We start from the raw sequence: 20,634 nt of genomic DNA, 5'->3' as shown, positions 1-20,634 counted from the left end.
TAAATGTTTGTTGAATGATCCATGGAAAGCTCTTCTACCTGGAGCCTGAGACATAGACAACGCCCCTGACACTTTCTGTCTGTATGTAAATCACCGTGGATTCTGGGCCTCTGGTTGCACTTCCTCTGGTAAAATTCAAGGCTGTATAGACACAGAAAATAAGAAACTTCCAAGTTTTAAAGAAATATGAATAATTGGCATGCATTTAGTATAAAGGGATTTCGTGAGTGAGTAGATTCTTTAGCTTTTCTCTAACTCCCAATTCACCTAAACTTGTCCTGTACAAAAGTACATCTATAAAACAAATTTGACCAAAAAGAAAAAAAAGAATCTAACCTGAAACTCTTCAGTTTATAGGTAGCTTTTAAAGGTACAGAGATGAGGTTTCCAAAATTTTTCTATAAACTGATTTTCTTTTTAAATTTGTTTTACTGGGTTCACTAACCACATACATTTACTCCTAAGGTAAATTTATAGCAATGTGTACTTCTGTATAACCAAGGCAAATAAATTCAGAGAGAGGGTTAAGTGGTTTTCAATACTTATTTGGTATAATTATATGGGAATTTGAGTTGATGATTTTGAACTTCATGTCTACCATATGGCAGTAGGTAGCACATTAACTCAGAGTGTCTGAAAAGCCCCAATAATAATTGTGCAAAGAGATAAGTCATAGGGTATTTGTTTTTGTTACTTCCTCCTACAATAAAAGAAAGTATCTTTCTGGAAAGGTAGGTCTGAGTCTGTGCTGGTGAACAGAATCATAGACAAGAGATGAATATATGATCCAAGGCATATTCAGCAGATTTAGTGACATCAGCCCACAAAATCTAGGTGGTCTTAATCCCATAACATAAAAGAAATGTGTGGAGTGTGTGGAAGGGTCATTTAACAGAGCCACAATTTATTCTCAAGGAGGAAGGAATTCATTGCAGCACATAAACCTCTATGCAAATAAAAGCAATATAGTGTCTAAGGACACTGAGGATTAAGAATAATGATTCATTTCAACTTTGGATCCAGAGACAATCCTGAGGCTGCCTGGGACATCTTCCAAAATGCCTCCTAAGCACATCTTATGTGAAATTAATCATGAGGAGAAAGGGTCAGTGGTGTGGGTGGGGTGGGGAATGTGGAGAAGATGGGGCTCAAGCAGAAGAAAAAAACAAATGATTCTCTAAGGGAAAAAGCCGCTTCTTCACTACATCACACAGAGAAAGTTTGGTCTGAACCTTGATTAGAAAGGGTACCTTATGCTAAGTAAATTAAACTAATACCAAAGAAGCTGAATAGGTTTTATCTCCTATTGATAAGTAATGCCTAGTATGTAATATTGAATGATTCAGAAGCCCTGAAATTATGTTTGATTACCTATGTCTAGTAAGGGCTAAAGAATGAAAGGCAGAGTTATTTCTTAATCAGAATAATCCTTAACTTCTTCTGATTCCGCAACTATTTTTAAAGTGCTTTGGAAATCGTACGAATAGCCGGAGTGAGATATCCTCACATATAACTGCTTTCTACAGCCCCCTACTTCCCTCAGAGATAAAGTGGCATCTTCATTTTGTTATATGCATTTGCTCTCTGTTGATTAGGCTCCAAGAATGTTTATTTTACCATACATGGCTACTTAACGTGGCCACTAGGAGATAGCTTAAAATAACTGTTGAAAACACTGGATTTTCATTCTCTCCTGAAATTTCACTGCTATACTGGTTCATTAGCTTTGGCTAATATATCAGTAGCCATCAAATTTATCAATAATGAATTTGTTCAAATTTAGCTTAAGCAAAGAATCAAAAATCAAATCCACTTAGAATTACATATAAATGTGTCTTTATGCATATAAAAAGGTGAAAGCATATGTACGTGTGTGTCTGTGTGTGTGTGTGTGTGAATTGGTAGCATGCATATGCCCACTGAATCTTCTCTATCATTTTTTTTTCCTTTTACCTATACACTTTACAAAGGAATCTTCAGGGTAACTGTTGCCAATTGTGCTACAAATTGATACTCACTAGAATATGTCCTCCTGAGTGGCATGCCTCTACAGAAAGACAGAAGTTGTCCTACAAGGACAGGTTTCACAGATTAAGCTTTTTCTATCCAGAACTGCATTGCCCAATCCACATGTCACTACTTAAATAATTTAAATTTAAATGAATTTAAATTAAATAAAATTTAAAATTCAGTTCTTCAGTCACACTAGCTATATTTCAAGTGTTCATTAGGCACATGCAGCTTGCAGCTACCGTATTGGAAAGCACGGAGAACATTTCATCATCACAGGGAGTTCTGTTGGAGAAAAAGAGGAAGGAGAAGAGAGACAAAATTTTTAAATAATGAGTAGGCGTAGGTAGATTGAATCAGATTTCTAATACGAAGCCTACAGCACTAGAAAAGGGGCAGCAGAAGAGGCACATCTCTGAAGCTGCAAAGAGTTAAATTAAGACCAGTTTCACTGGTAAACAGCAAAATGTAAATATAGAGAACTTTACAACCAATGATAGTAGATAAAATAATTTTGGAAATTTATAGAAAGTCATAAATGATAGTCAATTGGGTTCTCTTTAAAGCAAAAACATGTGTTCATGTCTTATAAAAATAGAAATCTTTGAAGGAGCTATGACTTTTTTAAATTATATCAAAAACTTCCATTCCGCTTACAATATCACAGTTCAAATAAATATGTAATGATTTCCGATACTTTCACATAAAATTGTTCTTTGCTATTATGGGATCAAAATGAGGGTTAAGAGCATATAATGAGCAAATACCATCATCACTGAATATTTATAAAGCACTTGCAATGTATACAGAATTGTGCTGGTTTCTTTAAAAGGTAGCAGTTTAATAAGAGGCTGTCTTTATACTCAAGTGAATGTCATTAACAGAATAATTCAGGTTTGAGAGAGGCAAACAGTTAAAATATATGCTAGTCTGATTAATATGTAGTGATATGAAGAATGCTAATATTTGAAATATTAACATGGCCTTTGTTAAAATAGTTCTATGAATACAACAAATGTATTTACAAATAGTGAAAATGAATTATGTCAAGAAAATCAGTATGTTTATTTTTGTCATGTAATTTTTCCCCAAATTTGTCACAACTGTTATTGCAAGAAGGGGCATAAAACTTAAACACTGGCTCATCTGTGTTTCTGAAATAAATGGAAAACTAATTCTAGAATAGTATTATAGTCATTGTCGGTGAAGTCTTTGATTTAGGATTATGCCTGAAACAACTCTAAAACGTAGTAGTTTTACATTGTTTCCTTGAAAATATTTCAGCTGCTCAGTGACAGGATAAGTCAATTTTGTAAAAAATGCAGAGCTTTTGTTTGTTGAGTTCTTAGATGTTTACCATGGCAGAGGTCTTGGCAGCATACTCTTTTGACATTGTTAGCTTGTGATTATGATGTCTGTGGTTAAGAGCAGATTTCTGCATACATCAGCTGCAGGTCACTTCTATAGCTCTGCTAATTGTAGATAGCCTTGCCTGGGAGGACCAAAGAGGTTTGGCTCTGCTTCATATATCCCCCAGCAAGCTTATCCTCCAGCAAGATAGCTCAGGCATGTCCTTACCATGGTGAGGTGCACAATCACAAAAGCCTTTTTCAAGTCTCTGCTGTGTCACATTTGTCAATATTCCATTGGTCCCCAGTGGGTCACATGACTCTGGGCAGGATGCCTGCAAAGAAAGAGCACTGCAAATAATCAGGGTCATTAATGTAATCAGTCCTCCACAAAGTTTATTTCCTAAATAAAGTGTATACAGAAATCTAAAGCAAGGATTAAATGGAAAGGATTTTTTAAAAAAATACTGCCTTTCTATATTTATGTTAGAAGAGTTTCTTATTCTCAATTTTTAATTCCTATAAATTTTGAACCAATAAAATGTAAAACTATTCTACTAAAATAAGTCAGAAAGTAAATGTACCCTAGCTATAATAAAAATCTTGATCTATAGCAATGGACACAAACCTCGTATTCACTTCCGTAACTCTATAATAAAGAGCTATTCTGAACCTACCCAAATGCAAAGGGCAGAAGGGCAGCAAATAAAAAGCACTGTTTCCTGGGGGAGTCGGGGAAGTTCTTTCTGAATCAATATTTGTAATTGTTTATTTTTTCCTATACAAAAGGCGTTTTTTCCCCTAGAGAACAATATGTAATAAATTGCTTGGAAAGATGTAATATAAATATACAGAGGAAGCTTGCCCTACAAGTTACTGTAGAATTCGGTACACAGACAAACTGGAAATGTCACTGCAATTACTAAGCAAATAAATTTGTCTCTGAGAATCAGAATCTAAGAAAGGTAGTGTCTCTACAAACAACAGTAAATAATTCAAGACCATACAAAAGCAACCACTAAGATGGAAAGGGGAGGTTAGTCTGAATGAGTCAGATTGTTTGTCTTCTTCACACAGAAAAAATTACTAGATAATTATCACTTTGTTTACCTACTATGGCAGCATCAGAAAGCCAGAATGTAGATTTTTAAGAAAGATTAAGAAGATACAGAAAGAGTTTGTCTTCTTCAAGCCCAGCCCTCACATCCACAATCCAGCAGGCAAGGAGGAAAACATGCCCCAATACCTGGGAGTGAATGCAACACTTCCATTTACTTCCCATTAATCAGAACTTAATCACCTACACACCCGCCAGTGATGGGGGTTGGGAGGTATGCTCTCCATTCTGATCAGCCTATGCTCAGATAAGTATAGTAGCTCTGTACCCAATGGAAGAAGAAAATGAATTTTGGAGGAATATTTGAGGAGGAGGGTGAATGGCAGCCCTTTCACTGAGGGAATTTCTTGTGTTCCCTTTGTGCTAGAGAGTTCTTAAGCATGTCACCATTTAGATGATGTTCTCAGAAGAGATGATTGAATCCAGGAACTGAGCCTTTTTCTAAACTCCATTTCATTCCTTTTCCATTCTCTGAGTTCCTAACACCAAGAGGTGGTAGGAATATAGTCACAAAAGAACAGAAAACAGAAACTCAGAGAGGAGCCTCCAAGTTTGTCATAGTCCCCAGCATTAACATGAGCTGAACAATGCTTGATAAGTCAAACAAGGTAGGCCAGTGACTGAGGATGTTCACATCCTAAGAAGGTAGTTGACAATTTGTGAGGAAAAATGTCAATATTCACAACAGTTCAGGAGGTTCAGTATCTTAAGAAACAACACATTGAAATGAAAGCACCTTTATATTACTCTGTGACTACTTGCAGCACTTCCTTCTTCCTCAAACTGCCTGAGAATATTGCCAGAAGAGATGGGGAAAATAAAGCTTGGGAGTGGTAGAATGAGAAAAGATAGTTACTGTTCTGCTCATTGCTCGGCATTGGATGCCCCAAATTGCTGTTTTCCAAAGATTCTTATCATTTGATCCCAAAAGCCAACTAAAGACAAATGATGCCATTGTTTAAAATTATGTTTATCACCCAGCCTCAGGTCTTTGGTCTTAACCCAACACAGCATTTAGAAAATTGACCTAGCCGGGTTCAGTAGCTCATATCTGTAATCCCAGCACTTTGGGAGGATGAGATGGGAGGCTTGCTTGAGGCCAGGAGTTCAAGACTAGACTGGGCAACATAGCAAGGCCCCATCTCTACAAAAATAAAAAAAGTTAGCTGGACCTGGTGACATGTACCTGCAGTCCTAACTACTCAGGAGACTGAGGCGGGAGGGTTGCTTGAGGCCAGGAACCTGAGATTTCAGTGAGCTATGATCATGCCATTGCACTCTAGCCTAGGCAACAGAGCAAGATCCTATCTCTTAAAAGAAAGATATTGTAAAAATTAAAAAGAAATTTAAGAAAGAAAACAGAAAATAGGTCTGAAAGTGAAATACTAGGGTCCAATCTGGTAATCTAGTAATCCTAATGATTAAGGGAAAAGTTAGTTTTGAGTGTTGGTTAACATTTTTTAGCAAGTACTATTGGTAATTTGGTATTTTGGTTTTTTGCATTTTTTTCCACAGGTAAGAAAAAAAGAGGAAAATATGCTTTGTAACTTCATGGCAATGAGAAATGCATACATAAGTTTTTATATTTCTTCCTGGCTTAGATTTATTTCTCACTGTGAGCATAAACCAGGATAGGTACCCTCTGAATATAACCTTTCCCCAAATGTGTAGTCCAAATGAATGGGTTCTGAAGTTATGGTGCCAGACATTTGTGTGTTTGATGTTGAAGGGCCAACCGTCTTACGGCCCATCGTACCTGAGGTGGTTAACGCAAATGATAACCACAAGTGCTGTTTTCTGCTTTTCTCTCCAAACCAGCTGTGAAGTTTGGGAGGATGTCCAAGAAGCAAAGGGACAGCCTGTATGCTGAGGTGCAGAAGCACCAGCAGCGGCTGCAGGAACAGCGGCAGCAGCAGAGTGGGGAGGCAGAAGCCCTTGCCAGGGTATACAGCAGCAGCATCAGCAATGGCCTGAGCAACCTGAACAACGAGACCAGCGGCACTTATGCCAACGGGCACGTCATTGACCTGCCCAAGTCTGAGGGTTATTACAACGTTGATTCCGGTCAGCCGTCCCCTGATCAGTCAGGACTTGACATGACTGGAATCAAACAGATAAAGCAAGAACCTATCTATGACCTCACATCCGTACCCAACCTGTTTACCTATAGCTCTTTCAACAATGGGCAGTTAGCACCAGGGATAACCATGACTGAAATCGGTAAGTGGAAGTCTCCTCCAAGTGTTTTTTGTTTGCTTCTTTTCTTTTTTTTCTTTTTTTTTCTTTTTTTTTTTTTTTTTTTTTTTGCCATTCTGCTGCTTTGAATTTACCTTGGTCCTATTTAGTATGGTTATTTTCTTAGATCTAAATTGAATTACTTGGATTCACGGCTTCTAATGAGAAAACAAATTGATTTTTAAATAAATTGTAATAAATGTCATTTTTCCCCACCCCATAAAAGTTTATTTCAAGCAAAGGAAGAAAGAAGAAATTATAAATAGAAAGATGCTATCTGTAAAGAACAGATGCTATCTGTTGAATTTGGGTTCTCACTGAAGGAAAAATGTTATTGGTATAAACAGGGAAATTTCGGCATGTATTCAAAGTTGATGCTATTCAAAGTGAAATTGCTGAAAGATAGAGAAACAGTGTGGAATAACCAAATGAACAGGGGCCCAACTCTTCCTCTAAGATAAATGGGGACAAACTTTAAGCAAGCAGTATCTCAGCTTCCTTCTTGGTGAAGTCAGGGCGATAGACCAGAAGACCGCCAAGGCTCTTGTAAATCTGAATTCAAGAATTCCATATGGGATTCTGAATTACAGCAACGAAAAGAGTGTAGTCTGGAATGTTACAGAACACAAGAGCAACAAATAAGCCAGTCATTGGCATGATCGCATCAGAAAGCTGGTCCTCTTCCCTTCGATTCCTAAGGAGTGATCAAGAGTGCCTGTCTTACGCAAGCTCTCTTCTGACCCACTACAACTTTGTTTTACTCCATCAAACTCAGGAGTCTATTAAATGTCTAACCAGTTAATCTCATCAACTAACTGCCTTAAAAATATTGAAGTAGGTTTAACACATTGCTCTCCTGGGTAACAGGGTGGCATGTTAACAGTAGCCTAGAAGAGATAAGCAAACAGTGGTGATCCCAGGCTTGACTGCAATATTTACTGTACTGGAGGAAGCAGGCTAGCGCTCAAGAACCTTGGAGGGCTCTTTACATTTTACCCCAAGAGGTGGCAGAGCAGAGCGATTAAGAACCGCCCTACCTGAGTTTAAATCCTGGCTCTTTGGCTTATTATTTAAGCTGGAGCAAGTTTCTCAATCCCAGTTTCTTCATCTTCGCAAGGGGGAAAGCATTAGTCTGTAGCTTACAGGGACGTTGTAAAGCTTCAATGAGTTGATACGTGTAAAACATAGCAATGTTTGGCACTCAGGAAGTACTCAATAATGCTTAGCTATTATTGTTTCATGTCAGGCGCTCAGTCACCTGCTCTGTCTAACCTGCAAATAGGAGCCTAAAGCCTACAAGTGTTTTAAATTAAGCTGCTGTGAACACATAACGAAATACATGGCCATATTCTTGGCTATTTGTACCATCTGGTTGAGGAATAAGCGATGTTACACAGTTATAAACCTGAAGTGTTATTTCTTCCTTTTTGCAATTCAGCATGTGACAGTGAGTAACATTGTTGACAAAGCACCTGTAATGACTTTCACAGCTGAGAGACATTAAAAAAACTAAACACCAACTATAAGAACAAAAATAGCCAATTATTACTGTCATCCATAACCTTGTTTTTACTCTATCATGGGCTCTTCACACATTTACTTTTCACGAACATCTTAAAAGATAAATTACAATAGTATTTCTGTTATACAGATGCCGAAACAGAGGTGTAGAGATATCTCATGACTTCCGAGATTCCTATAGTTACTGAATGACAGAGCCAGGGTTCACCTCAGACAGTCTGATTTCAGAGCCCCTCCACTCCTCTGTTAACCTGCTACCTGCCATGGGTCTCAATTCATAAACTGCATTGTCAACTAATAGGGATAGTCATTTAAACTAGAGCCACTCAATCTTTTCAAGAGGGAAAAAGCAACTTTCTTTGCATTTATACAACTTAATATCTAAGTTCCTGAGTCTACTATTAATTTGGAACATATGTTTGACTCCTTATGACACAAAAACTCACAACAGTGGAGCAATCTTCTGCCCTTTATGCAAAAGGGGACTCTTCTAAGAACTCATAATTCACAGCTTTTTTATGACTTAGCAACCACAGGAAATATTATGGAAAGAGAACTACAGCCAAACCATCATGTCTGGGTTACCCTGAACAAGTCATTTGTCCTCTCTGACCCTGAGTCTATTCTATGAACAGATAGAACTAGACCAGAAAATCTCAACATTTATCCAGATATTCTGCACAGACATCGACATGCAAAATAAAGTCATGTATATTTTTCTCAATTGATTTCAAGATACCATTAGTCTTTAGGTATCTCTAATTATGTCCTAAGTTTTGAAGGATGTTTCCATCAGACATTTAGGGATGCAAATAGACTGTCCTGCCAGTGCTCTCAAATTTAGCAGACCCCTAAGCCTAAATAGTGGCTTAGTTCACATTTCGTTAAAACAGCAATGCCATCTAGTGGACACAAACCCATTCTATGAGTGTTGAATCTAGGTACCTATGACGAGCCACAGAATGTAATATAATGTCTTTCCTACACCGTTCAAAACCTTGCCACTCATTTCACTAAAATATTAAGTCCTTGACAGTATCACTGGGCAGGAAGGCATCAGTGGTATAATGAAGTGGCTACAAACTCTGCTTCTGGAGTCAAAGTGCCTGCATTCAAAACCCGATTGTGCCTTTTCCCTTAAGCAATTTACTTAACTTTCCTGAGTCTCAATTGTCAACCCAGGCCAATAATAGTCTTTATCTGTGTGTGTGGATTAAATAAGTTAATAGTTACATAAGTATTTATATATTCATTTTACTGATGAAAAAAATCGAGGCTTAGAAGTTATATAAAGCAAAGAACACATACGAGCCCATATCTGAATAACATCAAAACCCATTCTTTTAACCGTCACAGATATTTCTTCTCACCAATGGCAGCTCCTCACAAGTTGATTGCCATTCTCACAGAAAAACAAGGTTGGTGCTTGCTGCCTACTGACCTCCTTCTAGGTGCTGCAAACTGGAGCTTTCAGAGTATGCACGCTGTCATTTTGACTTGATTTGATTAATGGGCATCTAAACCAATCCAGTTGGTGGCAAGCTGCCACAGAAAAAAAACCTATGCATATGAAACAGAAAATCGGATTTTGCCACATCCTGACTGGGTGAATTCTAGATTATGTTACACCAAAAAAAAAAAAAAAAAAAAAATTAACATTACTATGGGCTACCAGAAGTCCTGATCTGTGCTTCCTCAGAATTCTAAGATAATAATGAAATGTGTACAACTAGGTCATTATGCTTCTGATAATGGATCATCTTAAAAGTAGATCATTTTTAAAAACCAGTTTTTAGATCAGTCCATATAGAATAAGATCTCATGGTTGAAATTTTTGATAAAAACACACATTTAAGAACCATAACACAACTATATAAGCAACTGCAGGCAGATCCCAAAAGGTCAGTTTTCGAATATTATCAGAGTCAGGAATAGTCTCCCCAAGAAAACACAAACTTGTCTTGTTAAAAGTTCACCTGCAGAACTACAGAATTCCTGGGTTAAGGACCCTAATAATAATGTTTAATATATGGAGAAAAATGTAGAAAATCCTTTCACGCATTTCAGTCATTTTGAGCCTCACACCAATTCCTTCAGGTGAGGAGTGAAGAAACGATTTTATTGTACAAATAAAGAAATTGAGAGTCCAAAACAGTGAGTGATTGTCCTAGGACACAGAGCTAGGTAAGTGGTAAACCTTAAAATTCTAAGTCACTGTCCTAGACTGCCAGGCATTTCTCCCAATACCTATTTTTGAAATGCTCCATAGATTCAAGAAGAGCAGAACAAGGTTTCTGCCCTCACCATCTAGGAAACACCATGAAAATAAATAGTCATGGAAATTCACAACATCATACAGTATACGTTCTGGGTATGATGGTACCACACTCTTCTGGAGATGAGGGAGATGGTAGGTATTGATCAACCTGAGCCACATCTCTTATCAGGAATGTTCTATTCCTCTAGTTTTGAGAACAGAAATAAAATGTGGGTAAGCAAACAGAAAACCATGAAATGTTTCAGAAGTTACATCCTTGGGTTTTTCTAAAACCATAGAAAAAATAAGCCATGAAATGAAAAAATGGCAACAAGTAAGCTGAAAATTAATATTTAGACAGCAGTATTAACTGGGTTTAGCTGGAATTTTACGTCAAGTTGGCATGATGGATGTGTTATATCTTTAGGAATAACATTTTGCAGTGGTTGGTGGCATGCAGAGGAAGCTAGCTAAAAGATGCTCCCCAAACATGCAGAAAAAGAAAGTAGAGCATCTTGTCTTTGCTCCATCACTAATGAGCTTGGATGAGTTGAGGGACTCTGCAGAACTAATACTCTTAATGAAAGCTCATTTAAGCTGAAAGCTGATTGGCAATGTATCTACAAGGTCCCAGGCAACAAGACAATTCAAACAGCCAAAGAACACGCTTTTTTATATTTTAAAAAAAATCCATCAAATAAGCTACAATGTTAAGTGTATACATTGCCTTTTACAAACATCATCTTGGTTTGCTGTTCTATTCAGTAATTTTCTCTCCGGATAAAGACAATGAAATGTGAATTCACTGGTCCCTTCTCATATATATCTTTAACACAGACTTATTTTCATATTCCTTTTGTGTTCTGTTTTTAGAACCTGTAATGTTAAGCATCATAAATATAAATGTCTTTTTAAAAAATTCACCTATTACAGAAACTGAGTATTAGTAGTTAGAGGAGCTTATAAAAGGGTATTGGCCTAAAAGGGATCTAGTCCCTGTCATGTACCACTTCATTCTATTAAGGCTACATAAAAATTCAGAAGATTTTACCAGTAGTGTTTATTTTGCAGAATTCTATTAAAATTGGTCGTGTTTCAATTGTGTCTTATTAAGAACCCCTAAGCAGATGCTTTTGTCTTAAAGCAGCACCTTTAATGGCATATACTTTTAAAGATAAATATTTTATACTGTTTAAAACTATTATGCACATCTAACTACCCATGCAGCAGTGATTCGAGAATAGAACTTAACTCTTACTATATATTTCCTATGTCCTGTGAGAGAACCTGTATCAAATACAGGTAGGCATTCCATTTAGAAGTAAATGTCCAATACATCATTAAAACAGAGAGAAGAAGACCAAACTAGCAAGAAAAATTACTTGAACAATATGGGGAAAATTCAGTGTCTAGCTTTCTTCCTTGCCTTGAGAGGAGACATCTCACGAACTTTCATTGTCATCCAACCCTTCTATCACCCCCACCCCAACCACTCACCTTTGCAGGCAGTTTAGGGAAAGTTCATTGAGATTGGGAGTCCTAACTCCACATACTAGCCACGTGAACATAGTCAAAATTAGTCCAGCCATCTGAGACTGTCTCACCATCTGAAAAATAAGACAATTGGACCAAATGACTTTTAAAGACTATGGTTCTCTCATCTTCCAGAGAGCTTTGGTCATGTGCATAAATATATCCCCCTTGTTATAGCCATGCCACACAGACAAGAATACGATAGAAGAGAGCAGGGGACTTGGAAGCAACTCGGCGATTCGGAATGCTGCTGAATAACTTGTCTCTGGCAGTAGCCAGCACACCTCCCTCCTGAGGAGCGCGATGACATTCAGGGCTTTCGCTGAGTGAAACAACCCAGTCAAACATACAGTTAACAACTGTCAAATCAGAACTGTGCACCAGCATCTTCCCTCCACCCACTCTCCTGAAAAAAACAAGAAATCAGATTAAAATGAAAGTCAAGGACAACCAGCAGCTCAAGGAAAGGGTAGTAGCCAATCCCAAACCACTCCAAGTTCATGTACAACCCAATTAAAGAGTGAGCAGCTGTACAGATGCTGCTTCAGGGCAAATACACCTGTCCTCACCAGTCCGCTACAACCTAATCACTTCCAAGCTCCTCTTGAAGGAAAAGCAAATATGTTCATAAAATGAAGATAGTTTTTTGTCTGGTTGGTTGGTTTTTCTGTTTGTTTGGTTTTTTTTGAAATGGAATTTTGTGTCTTGCTCTGCTGCCAGGCTGAAGTGCAGTGGCACAATCTCGACTCACTGCAACTTCCACCTCCAGGGTTCAAGCAATTCCCCTGCCCCAGCCTCCCTAGTAGCTGGGACTACAGGTGAGCACCACCATGCCCAGCTGATTTTTTGTATTTTAGTAGAGACAAGTTTCATCATGTTGGCCAGAATGGTCTCGAACTCCTAAACTCAGGTGATCCACCCTCCTCAGACCCCCAAAAGTGCTGATATTACAGGCATGAGCCACCACACCCGGCAGAAGATGTGTTCTTGACTACTAAGTAACCAGTCTACCTAGGTGACCTGGCCTATTGGAGACGGGCTTACTTGACGCTTCTGAAATTTTAACATCACCTTGTTCTGTGCCACCTGCAGAATTATCTCCCAAAGCCTGCTTATTTCCAAAATCCTGCCTTCTGTCTCAGAAAGGAATTCTCCCAGTTTGGGGCCAATTTGTCATATTCCTAGGGTCTCTATCATAGTTATAACTACAGTATTAACCAGTCTATGGCCGTGAATTATTGTAGAGGATACCTGGAAGCAAGGACTGTACAGTTAATCCCTAGGGTTATTTGAATCCAGTTCTTTCCAATAACTCTGCAAACATGTTCTACAATCACCTAGTAATACATGCAGTGTTTCCCCACAACCGCAATAAATGGTAGAATGTACAGAAAGCACTTTGTAACCATCAAGTTTCCTAACAAATATAAACATGGATTTATATCACAAACAACACACACGCACACATATATGCTCAGTTCAAGTACTCACAGACATACATACCTGCTTATAGTACATGTGTGCCTATTAGTCACTACATGCCTGTGACTCTGTTAATACAGTTTTCCTAATGTGCCAGCAATTCACTAGATTAGATTAATCTTCTAAAGCACTTTTTAAATTTTGAGTTGAAATTGTGCGATATTTATCTTCCTGAGTGGATTTCTCCTGGAGATAGTAGTTTGGGATTACATTTTGCCTTAGAATTCAGAACATTGTGAGAAGATTGGAAAATCTACCAAAAACAACAACAAAAATGTTACTGAGAAGCTACTGGAAAACCAACTCCATTTTATGCATTCAATTTCACAAGCCATGGTAGTTATAAAATATTCTAGAGTAAGCAAAAGGAAAAGAGATTTCAGGAGGTTCTTCCTGTTACTTGGAGGAGGAGGGAATGTTTCTATTTATGAAGTGACCTCAGAATCAGTCCCTAATGACAGTTTCCACATTGACTAGTATTTCGAGATGTTATATTGCAGAGAAGCCATACTTTTAAGATATTGCAAGCTTTGACATTCACTCTCAGAGTTCTGAATTACTTTTCCACTGGCTAGGTGAATATATCAGCCACAATTTCAAGCACCCATTTTTGGAAGAGCTGGTAAGGCTTAAAATACCACATGGTCTATGGAACACAGAAATGCCAGTTGATCACAAGGTTGATGGAAATCAGTATACTTTGGTGTGATTAGCATGGTATGCAACCAATTTAACAGGCACTCTGCTAACCAATACAGGATTTATTTCTGTGATGTTTGCAAAGGTGAGGAAACCTGTTGGAAATACTCCCAGCTGGAAAAACTTTTTTTGTTTTGTTTATTTATTTTTTAATGTCAGATTTCTCTCGACAACATGATCTTAATACTGAGGAGCACAAACTTGCTGTTTAAATTTGAGTCATGTTTATAAGGCCTATTGGGGAACTGCTATTTGGTTTTCAGCAAGATTTGTTCTGGAAGAATTTGACACAATAAAAAAAAAATTTTTTTAAAACACTATTTTAAAACATTAGTCGATTAAATGCATTATTTAAATAACCAAAGTACTTTTTAAAATTTAGAGTGTTTGAAAAAATAAAAATGGCCTCCAAAGATTACTTCTAAATTAGTTCTTCCTAAAGGTCAGAAATGCATTGACTAAACATCCAAAAGGGTGGCGAGGTGGGGGAAGGATTGCATCTGTTTAAATTAACAACCAATCCATATGTCAACAAAATTCAAGTGGTAAAAATCAATCCTAATGATGGCCCTGAGCAATTTTCATAATGAGGTTTCATCATCTGTGACCCATTAGTTGTCCTTTGGTAGCATGTGGAGGTGCAGTTTTTAAGGAGACTAAAGGAAGATTTTAATGGCCTCTGAATTGTACTATTTTGTTTTGTCCTATCTAAGACTCTTCAAGTGCCTTTAAGGCTGTAAACTGTACTCTCACCCTCTGCAACTCTGCAAGGCTTCTCCTTCATGAGTCAAAACAAATAAAATTATCATGTCGGCCAGGTGCAGTGGCTCACACCTGTAACCCCAGCACTTTGGGAGGCCGAGGCCAGTGGATCACATGAAGTCCGGAGTTCAAGACCAGCCTGGCCAACATGGTGAAACCCTGTCTCCACTAAAAATACCATAATCATCCAGGTGTGGTGGCACATGCCTGTAATCCCAGCTTCTTGGGAGGCTGAGGCAGGAGAATCGCTTGAACCTGGAAGGCGGAGGGGTTGCAGTGAGCCAAGATCGCACCACTGCACTTCAGCCTGGGCAGTAGAGTAGGAGGCTGTTTAAAAGGAAAGAAAGAAAGAAAGAAAGTTCTCATGTAGCCTCTCCAGACTCAGGTTGTCAAGCTTCACACAGTCCTTAGAAAACATCGCTGATGCCAAATCCTCTTGCAGATGGAGGATCAAACCCAAAGAAACTGAGCTAAATAGATTAAGCAGCTTCCCCAAATACACAAACTACAAGACTGAAAGGGGCCATGTTGTCTTTCTTGGTCTTACCTTGTAACTCCCTTAAAACTCATCAATTGCAGGACATTTCAGTAAATTAATCTTTCTGATTGTGCTGTGAAGATCTTTTACTGTAAAAGTTCTCTTTTAAATGAGATTCTTTCTCAATTTCGTCAACTGATTTCAAGAAAGGAAACAGTAATTTTCCAAAAATTAGACACACACTGTTGCAATATAGCAAAATGCTTGTGTTCCAAAAACAGCTTTCTGTTATTAAAGAAAGCACTCTCTTAAGATAGTCAACTTGTTTTTGCTGTTTGTGATTTTCCCCCCCACTTTGGATATACTCTGCTTAAACAGACATGCAATGTAGGTTCTTTCAGCTTTATTTTCTGCTTTCTTACCTTCTATTAGAAAAGGCTTTCTTACTTGAGGCTAGGCGTGGTGGCTCACACCTGTAATCTCAGCACTTCGGGAGGCTGAAGTGGGCAGATCACTTGAGGCCAGGAGTTCGAGACCAGCTTGGCCAACTTGGTGAAACTCCATCTCTACTAAAAGATAGAAAAATCAGCCAAGTGTGGTGGCACGTACCTGTAATCCCAGCTAGTTGAGAGACTGAGGAAGGAGAATCCCTTAAGCCAGGGAGGCAGAGGTTGCAGTGAGCCAAGATTGTGCCACTGCACTCCAGCCGAGCAACAGAGCAAGACTCCAACTCAACAACAACAACAACAATGCTGTCTTACTTGAGCTTCCTCAAATTTGAGAAAATATTAATTATTTTATTAATCTATTCATTCAGTTTTGCCCAGATGTTACTATTACTTGCATCAATCTGATTTTTTAATTGTTTTTTCCATTTATTTTATTGAACTGTGTAATATTATATTTTCATCATTTTTAAAAGTTAACAGCATCATCTTACATTTTGTCAATGTATTTTTTCTGAAGAACTCTAGGAACAAATTGATCTTAGAATATTCAGATCTCATGAAGTAAAAATCAGTTATGCAATTCTCTGATAGGTGAGTTGGCAATAGAATTTGCATGAAAAGGAAATTGAAAGCTATCTTGATTAATTAGGAGGAAGTAATGAGTGGTTGGACCATGAACTGAGCCAACAGATAAGTTATAAATTGTTGATTCCTCCAATTTCTGCCTCAAAAAACTTGAGAAAAAAAATGCGAAATCTACTACTCTTCTTTTGAATCTACAGATCACTAATGATTGCTGTTCTAAGCTTAAATATATTGATAGTTTTATTCTGACAGCAGAATTCTATTTACGCTAAAAATAATGATCTTTAAATGGGATTAGAAAAATCAGAAAGGTCTTTAAATGACTGTCTTCTCTGACATTGCCATCAATGACAAACCATTAGACTTGTTCTATCTAATGGCAGAAAACAAAAGTGGTGGTCTGTTGAGAAAAAGGAAAAATGTGTGGGTGTTTGGTTAAATGTTTCACCTTTCAACCAATTGTTTTAATATGCTTTCATTACCTCTAAGAGTACAAATTCTGAGAAATCTTGATATTATGAAAACCTAATGTAGGCACTTAAAACATGCCTTGAGCAAGTCCATAGAGATATCCTGCCATTAATTCAAAATGAATCCCCTAAGAATTCCATTTTCGCACTCATAGTATAAACTAAATAGAGAATTCAGTGGTACTCTAGATCCTTAAGGCAAGTGACAAATTAAAAATTCATTAATCACTTTGATTGAGGCTGAGGTATGGTATTTTAGAAAGAATACTTCCAACTTAAAAAAAAAAGTCCCTGTGGAAGAAAATGAATAGAGGGTATAGTTCAACAAGAAGAAACCATTCTTTCTCATGAGAGAGAGAAAAAAAAGAGGGGAGGAGGTGGGGGCAGAGAATTAGGAAGTTCAGGAGCAACAGCCTCTAGCGCTATATATAGCTCTGAGTCTCAGCTTTCTCGCCTTGGTGCAGTTGGGCCTCTGGTGCTCTTAGTAATAACACTGAAAGCAGCAGTTTTTAAAGATATACTCAACTTTCCCCACTCCCAGGATGTGGGATTCTAATGAAACTACCCGTGCAATCCGTGTCTGAGCCACTGTAGCCTTTGGAGAGCGCCATTTGCTGAAATGTCTAGTGAGAGCTAAAATAAGCCGCTTTGGTGGAAAAAACCTGCTGAGTGGTTGAAATCAGAGCTGCAGAAGGTCACTTACTATTTTAGTAGCTGCAAGCTGGTCCTCATTTTATAGCATCACAGTTATAAACAAAAAATTGTCACCTTGCTTGTCAGTTTACTTCTTTCTCACCAAAATAAGCAGATGTAGCCCTTTTCTTTCTACATAGCATTAGGTAATTTGAATGACTTGTTTCCAAACTTTGCTTAACTATGTGGATCAATATGTAAGAGAAGTTATTTTTCATTTATTTCTTTAAACATTGCCTCAAAATATTATTCTTATACCTTTTTACATCATCTAATATAATTGAGAAAAAAACTCTATTTGCCTATATAAACCTTATCAAACATATCTCAATCATCCTGTAAATCCTTACACTGGGCTTTGTTTCTTATTTCTTTGATTTATTAACAGAGTATTGAGGAAGGGTTAGGATATGTAGAAGAAGTCCTTCATGGTCTCAGGGTGGGAGAGAGAGAGAGAGAGAGAGAGAAAGAGAGAGAGAGAGAGAGGAGGCTTAACTAATTTCTAGGATTATTTAGATACAGCCCATTTGCAAATAGAGGAAGGAGGTTAGGAGGTTTCAACCCCAGAGTTCTATAATTATTGCACACACTATTGAGAATTACCATCAATTTTATTCCAGTTTTCCCTTTGAAAATGTAATTTCTCTCTTCTTATTGCCCACATCAAAAGTAAAGATTACCCTAAGACTTCTAGGGAGGTGTGACAATTTTAACAATATTTTAAAATATTTTTTTATTAAAGTGATAGAGAAGTATATTTACCTATTTCAATTATTTTAAAGCTTTCTCAGACCATTTTTTATTTGAATCACACATTGTCATTTCTATCCCATAAAATTATTTAATGTATAAAGTCACAAATTCAAGGGCCGGGCATAGTGGCTCACGCCTATAATCCAAGCACTTTGGAGGCCAAGGTGGGTGGATCACCCGAGGTCAGGAGTTCAAGACCAGCCTGAGCAACATGGTGAAACCCTGTCTTTAAAAAAAAAAAAAAAGAAAAACAAATTCTATTAATTGAATATAAATCTTGGATTTCAATAAGTCTTCCACCAAGAATAGTATCAGGGTCAAAGTTGAAAACAAAACAGCAATGTATGGGAGTAGTTTTATGTGTTTATACATATGAGAATATAGAAGGCAAAGGAAGAGAAAGAGAAAGTGAGAGCAAGGGATTTTTCATGAAATTAACAAACAGAAAGTGAGGAATCTGAACTTAATATTAACCTGTAATACACACCCAGTTTTTCCTTGCCTGCATCAATATTTACTTTTTGCCTTTTTGCCTTAACATAATTTAAAAGGAATGACTGGACAGACTGAGCATATAAAATTGCTTTTCTCTTTCCTCTCCATCATAATATTAACTATCAAAGCAGCCCACATACTTTTAATAAATTGAACAAACCTCTGTCTCACTGAACACGTGTAGGGAATCTTAACTACTGAGAAGTTGCAGCTGCATTTTCATTACACCCCCTTAAGAAATCTCCAGCCTCACCCCTGGTCTCAGGAAGAGCAGAGTATAGAGTTCGTGTGCATCACCTTTGGAGGTGGTAGAATTTCCCACCAGTTAGTTGTCTAGGCCATATTGCTGTCGGACCTACCATCCCAGCACAGCATGCTGACTCCTTCTTCGACATGTACCATTTGCAGCTAAAGCTAGTCAAAGAATCCAAAAAAAACTGAGCTGAGAAACAGCTACAATCCAAGTTAGGGTAACGGATGAAGGATGTGAGATTGCCCAGAAAGATTCCATATCCTCTGCTCTTTTACCTCAGCCTCTTTTGTCTGGACTTTCTCATGTGGTTGGTCCCTAGAGAGGACTACATTTACTATTACCTTTTCTACTTTTCCAGGCAAGGACTCTTGAAAGTTCCTTTGGCTCCCAACAGGAACTTTGCATACTGTATTCATTGTCTCTCCTTTGGCCTTTCTTTTAAAATCCTTCTCCCCTTTTCACAACTGCAGACTCTCAGTCTAAGCAAACCATCTCCTCGGACATTCAAGCATCTTTCTGATTGAGAGAATGAGCCCTCCAGCCTTGCTCCCATGAGACCCAGTCTAGTGCTGCCACGTCTTATATCAACCTGAGCTCTGAGAGGGTCAAGTCGGTTTTTACACATGGCTCACCTCTGCAATGCAGAACAGTGAGAGAAAGAGGAGGAGAAAAGTGTCTGCAATTGCTGCTACTATGCTTTTGCCTTCATTGCCATTTATAATAAGTCTTATGTTCAAAAGACATTTGACTTGCATTTCCCACCACAAGGATATGGGAAATAATTTTGCATGCTTACCATTCGACTTCAAAGCCATTCTGAGTGCTTAGGCTTTAAGATCATCAAAGGGTCAATCTTAACTTTTCAAATCCTTTGTGAAATAAAGCAGAGAATTGAAGAAAGGAGGAATGAATGGACATCTTCAGCATTATCTTCACTAACTCAGCATTGGTTGAGCACCCACTATATTTAATATTTTCTCTCTGTGCCACATCTACTGCTCCCATGTATTGTCCTTCAAAATTGTCTTGCATCTAGCTCCTCCACTCCATCTCTGTTATTATGACCTAGTCCAGACCTTCCTTATAGCTTGCCTGAATTTTCACAACAGCCGGATTAATTTCATGTACTCACTAATGCCATCTCATCTTTGCCATGACCAAAGTCACCTTTCTAAAAGAAAAACCAAGGCTGGGGCATGCTGGCTCATACCTGTAATCCCAACACTTTGGGAGGCTGAGGCGGGCGGATCACCTGAGGTCAGGAGTCGGAGACCAGCCTGGCCAACATGGAGAAACCCTGTCTCTACTGAAAATACAAACGTTAGCCAGGTATGGTAGCACAGGCCTGTAATCCCAGCTACTTGGGAGACTGAGACAGAAGAATCACTTGAACCTGGGAGGTGAAGGTTGCATTGAGCCATGATTGTGCCACTGCACTCCAGCCTGGGCAACAGAATGAGACTCTGTCTCAAAAATAAATAAAAAAGACAAAA

At 38.0% G+C, this 20,634-nt stretch overlaps 2 protein-coding genes across 15 annotated transcripts in view; one reads left to right on the top strand and one right to left on the bottom strand.

The window, feature by feature from the left end:
* The window catches only part of TRPM6 (transient receptor potential cation channel subfamily M member 6), a 375,800-nt gene that overhangs the window by 95,180 nt on the left and 259,986 nt on the right, over nucleotides 1–20,634 (bottom strand). For 11 of the 14 annotated variants that reach the window (XR_012516553.1, XR_012516546.1, XR_012516543.1 and 8 more), the window contains 2 exons: nucleotides 11,987–12,096; nucleotides 3,589–3,694 (listed from right to left, as the gene is read on the bottom strand). The gene's annotated coding sequence lies outside the window, so the exon portion shown is untranslated. Of the gene's footprint in view, nucleotides 1–1,078; nucleotides 2,296–3,588; nucleotides 3,695–6,692; nucleotides 12,097–20,634 lie in introns of those variants that run through there. The other 3 variants (XR_012516548.1, XR_012516542.1, XR_012516541.1) reach the window with 3 other exon arrangements.
* Nucleotides 1–20,634, top strand: part of RORB (RAR related orphan receptor B) — a 189,987-nt gene that overhangs the window by 136,037 nt on the left and 33,316 nt on the right. Inside the window, exon 4 of the mRNA XM_039461506.2 lies at nucleotides 6,295–6,696. Within this exon, the coding sequence (XP_039317440.1) occupies nucleotides 6,295–6,696 (402 nt within the window). The remainder of the gene's footprint in view (nucleotides 1–6,294; nucleotides 6,697–20,634) is intronic.

The sequence above is a fragment of the Saimiri boliviensis genome, chromosome 2, assembly GCF_048565385.1.
Source record: "Saimiri boliviensis isolate mSaiBol1 chromosome 2, mSaiBol1.pri, whole genome shotgun sequence".
In the NCBI taxonomy this organism is placed as follows: domain Eukaryota; kingdom Metazoa; phylum Chordata; class Mammalia; order Primates; family Cebidae; genus Saimiri; species Saimiri boliviensis.
The sequence above is the reverse complement of the archived record's forward strand: the minus strand, read 5'-3'. Positions and strand labels throughout refer to the sequence as shown.